General features: G+C 51.4%; 1 protein-coding gene across 1 annotated transcript in view; it reads left to right on the top strand.

Annotated features, from left to right (window-relative positions):
- The first annotated feature begins 988 nt into the window (after positions 1-988).
- Positions 989-2,554, top strand: part of LOC123167999 (uncharacterized) — a 23,537-nt gene continuing 21,971 nt past the window's right edge. The window contains exon 1 of the mRNA XM_044585862.1: positions 989-1,382. Coding sequence (XP_044441797.1) covers positions 1,104-1,382 — 279 coding nt within the window. The 5' untranslated portion in view covers positions 989-1,103. The remainder of the gene's footprint in view (positions 1,383-2,554) is intronic.

The raw sequence follows: 2,554 nt of genomic DNA, 5'->3' as shown, positions 1-2,554 counted from the left end.
CTGTCATGGGCAGTCGTCGCACTTTATGAGCGGCAACGGTGAGCCGACGAGCCGATGGGCCCGCACCGAGCCCGGACGACGGCCGGGTGTGTCTGGTGACGAACCGACGATGTGATAGATTTGAGCGGCTAGAGGCGGAGTCAATACCTGCATGCGGGCGTTGTCGGGGCCGTGCGGTTCGGTACCCGGCCAATCCATGGCAAGGTGCAGCCTTCCGCGGCTGGATGCGCTCAAACCGGTGGCCGGATGCGCTCTCCTCAAATTCGACGGACGGGCTGGATAGCGAGGTGGCCAAGTAAATGGCCACCGGAGGAGGCGGGGGGCTGCCGGGCTGGACATCGAGGTGGCTAAGAAAATGGCAGCGACTATGGCGGAGTTAGGAGGTGGGGACTGGAGGGAGGGGGCGGGGACTCGAGGGAGGAGGGGAATAGAAAAAAGGCCATCTGTGTCGCTGACGGGCGGACCAGGAGAGGACAAGGGCATGCATCCCTCTGTCCCCACGTGCCCGTTTCAATGCAAATGCGGCCCAAATTTGATTGGGAAACGAGGTCGAAAGTGAACAAAAAATGGATGCTTGTATATTTGCTCCACGTGTTGAGTTGCGTTTTGTGTCTGTTTATCTTCAAACGGATGCGGGTGAAGTATTCGGCTCCTTGGAGTTGGCCTTAAGCCAGTTCTTTTGGGTGATTCTCCGAGAATCGCCTCCCACCTCAGCTTTCCCCAAAATCGTTACTTCATATATTTTTTACAATCCTAGTTAATCGTATAATTAACTAGGATTGTAAAAAAAAATGAAGTGGCGATTTTGGAAAAACTGGGAGGGATGATTCTGAGAGAATCGCCGAAAATAACTGGCCCTTAGCTTGTCCCGCCGAGGGAATCGTGGCCGATAGCGAGCCATCCGCACGCGCACTGCTCAGCTCGAAGGGAAGGACTGTGACGTCAGCAGTCCATCGGGCCTCGCGCTCAGTGAGGACGCGTACGAGAGACCAAGCCAATCCTCGGGGAAACCTCAGCTCCGTGCTCGCCCACTCCTTCCGTGAGGACCATTATACACACACGCTCCCATCCGAACCCTAGCCTTAGCTAACCCGGCGCTTGCCATGCTCTCCACAGCACCAGCCGCGTATTCCACCTCCTTCGCCGCCTTTCCCACCCTCGCGCGGCGCCGGCACCGGCACCGCCGCGTTCTGCTACCGTTCGCCGCGGCGACGGACGGGGCGGAGCGGTTCGCCGCGAGCAGCTCCATTGCGGATTACCTCCGGTACCGCCGCCCGATGTCCGGGGACCTCTCGGTGGGAGGGGGTGGCGGCAAGCTGCAGACGGCCGTGGTGCGGTACGAGAAGCGGTTTCCATGGTCGCTCATCCACCCTTTTCTCCTCGTAAGTCCAGCATGGTGGATGTCTTCTCTTCTGCTGCTTGCTGCTTGCTTTAGATTTAATTGTTGTAGAATCGAATATTTATTTCGAATTTCTCTAGAAATGTTTAAATTTGACTATTACTTTCATGATAGCTAGCCGTGTAACTTATGGCTAGAAGCCGTGGATTATGTTAATGGTTCAAACAGTTTGGTAACGTGTAAAACTTTCTTCGGATTCATGAGTTGGAAGTGTGTTACACTATTGTTTGCAGGCACATCTGTATACTGCAATTCAACAACAATGACGATTTCAACTCGCTGAAGCTTGCCGGCTAACTTATACTACCTCCGTTCTACTCCCTCCGTTCCCAAATATAAGTCTTTTTAGAGATTCCAACAAGTGACTACATACGGAGCAAAATGAGTGAATCTACACTCTAAAATATGTCTACATACATCCGTATGTTGTAATCCATTTGAAATGTCTAAAAAGACTTATATTTAGGAACGGAGGGAGTAGAATATATGACTAGCCTACCAAAACGTCATATATTTTAGAATGGAGGCAGTATTCTTTTTGGACCCTAATAAGTGTCACACGTGTGGCACAAACACATGGCAACTCCGAATGTTTTCTATGGCAAGTTTAGTGACGCGAGGATGACAACTTTAGTTGTCAAGCATGTCAACTTTCTTTTCGGATGGCAAGTTTCGGTTTTTTTTCTTTTCGGATGGTAAATTTAGTTGCAAAAAATGCCAGGGCCGGAGTGCTTCATGCCACATGTGTGGCACTTATCATTTGGGTTCTTTTTTTTGAGCGAAGACAATGGAGGGAGATTGCCCATTTAAATTCCATTACTAGAAAGGCTGGAAACACATGCAATTACGTATACACACACAGCCGCGGTGGGACACACTTATGCGCGCACACAGTGTCCCTCGGTGGGGAGGTAAACAAGCGCGCCACAACATGAGCGGTGTAACACACTCAAACAAGGGTGGCACACCAGAGGTTGATGGGGGAAGGATCAAGAGGTTGGTGGGGGAAGGATCAAGATGACGGGGGCAGCAAACTGTACCCAGGTTGAGGTGATCAATGATCATGTGCCGAAGATCCTCATTTGATGACCGCATCTTGTCGAACATCATGCGGTTCCTGTTCATCTAAATACACCCCAAGATTGCAGCCATGGT

This window comes from Triticum aestivum, chromosome 7D, assembly GCF_018294505.1.
Source record: "Triticum aestivum cultivar Chinese Spring chromosome 7D, IWGSC CS RefSeq v2.1, whole genome shotgun sequence".
Lineage (NCBI taxonomy): Eukaryota > Viridiplantae > Streptophyta > Magnoliopsida > Poales > Poaceae > Triticum > Triticum aestivum.
This window is presented reverse-complemented; position numbering and strand designations above follow the sequence as displayed.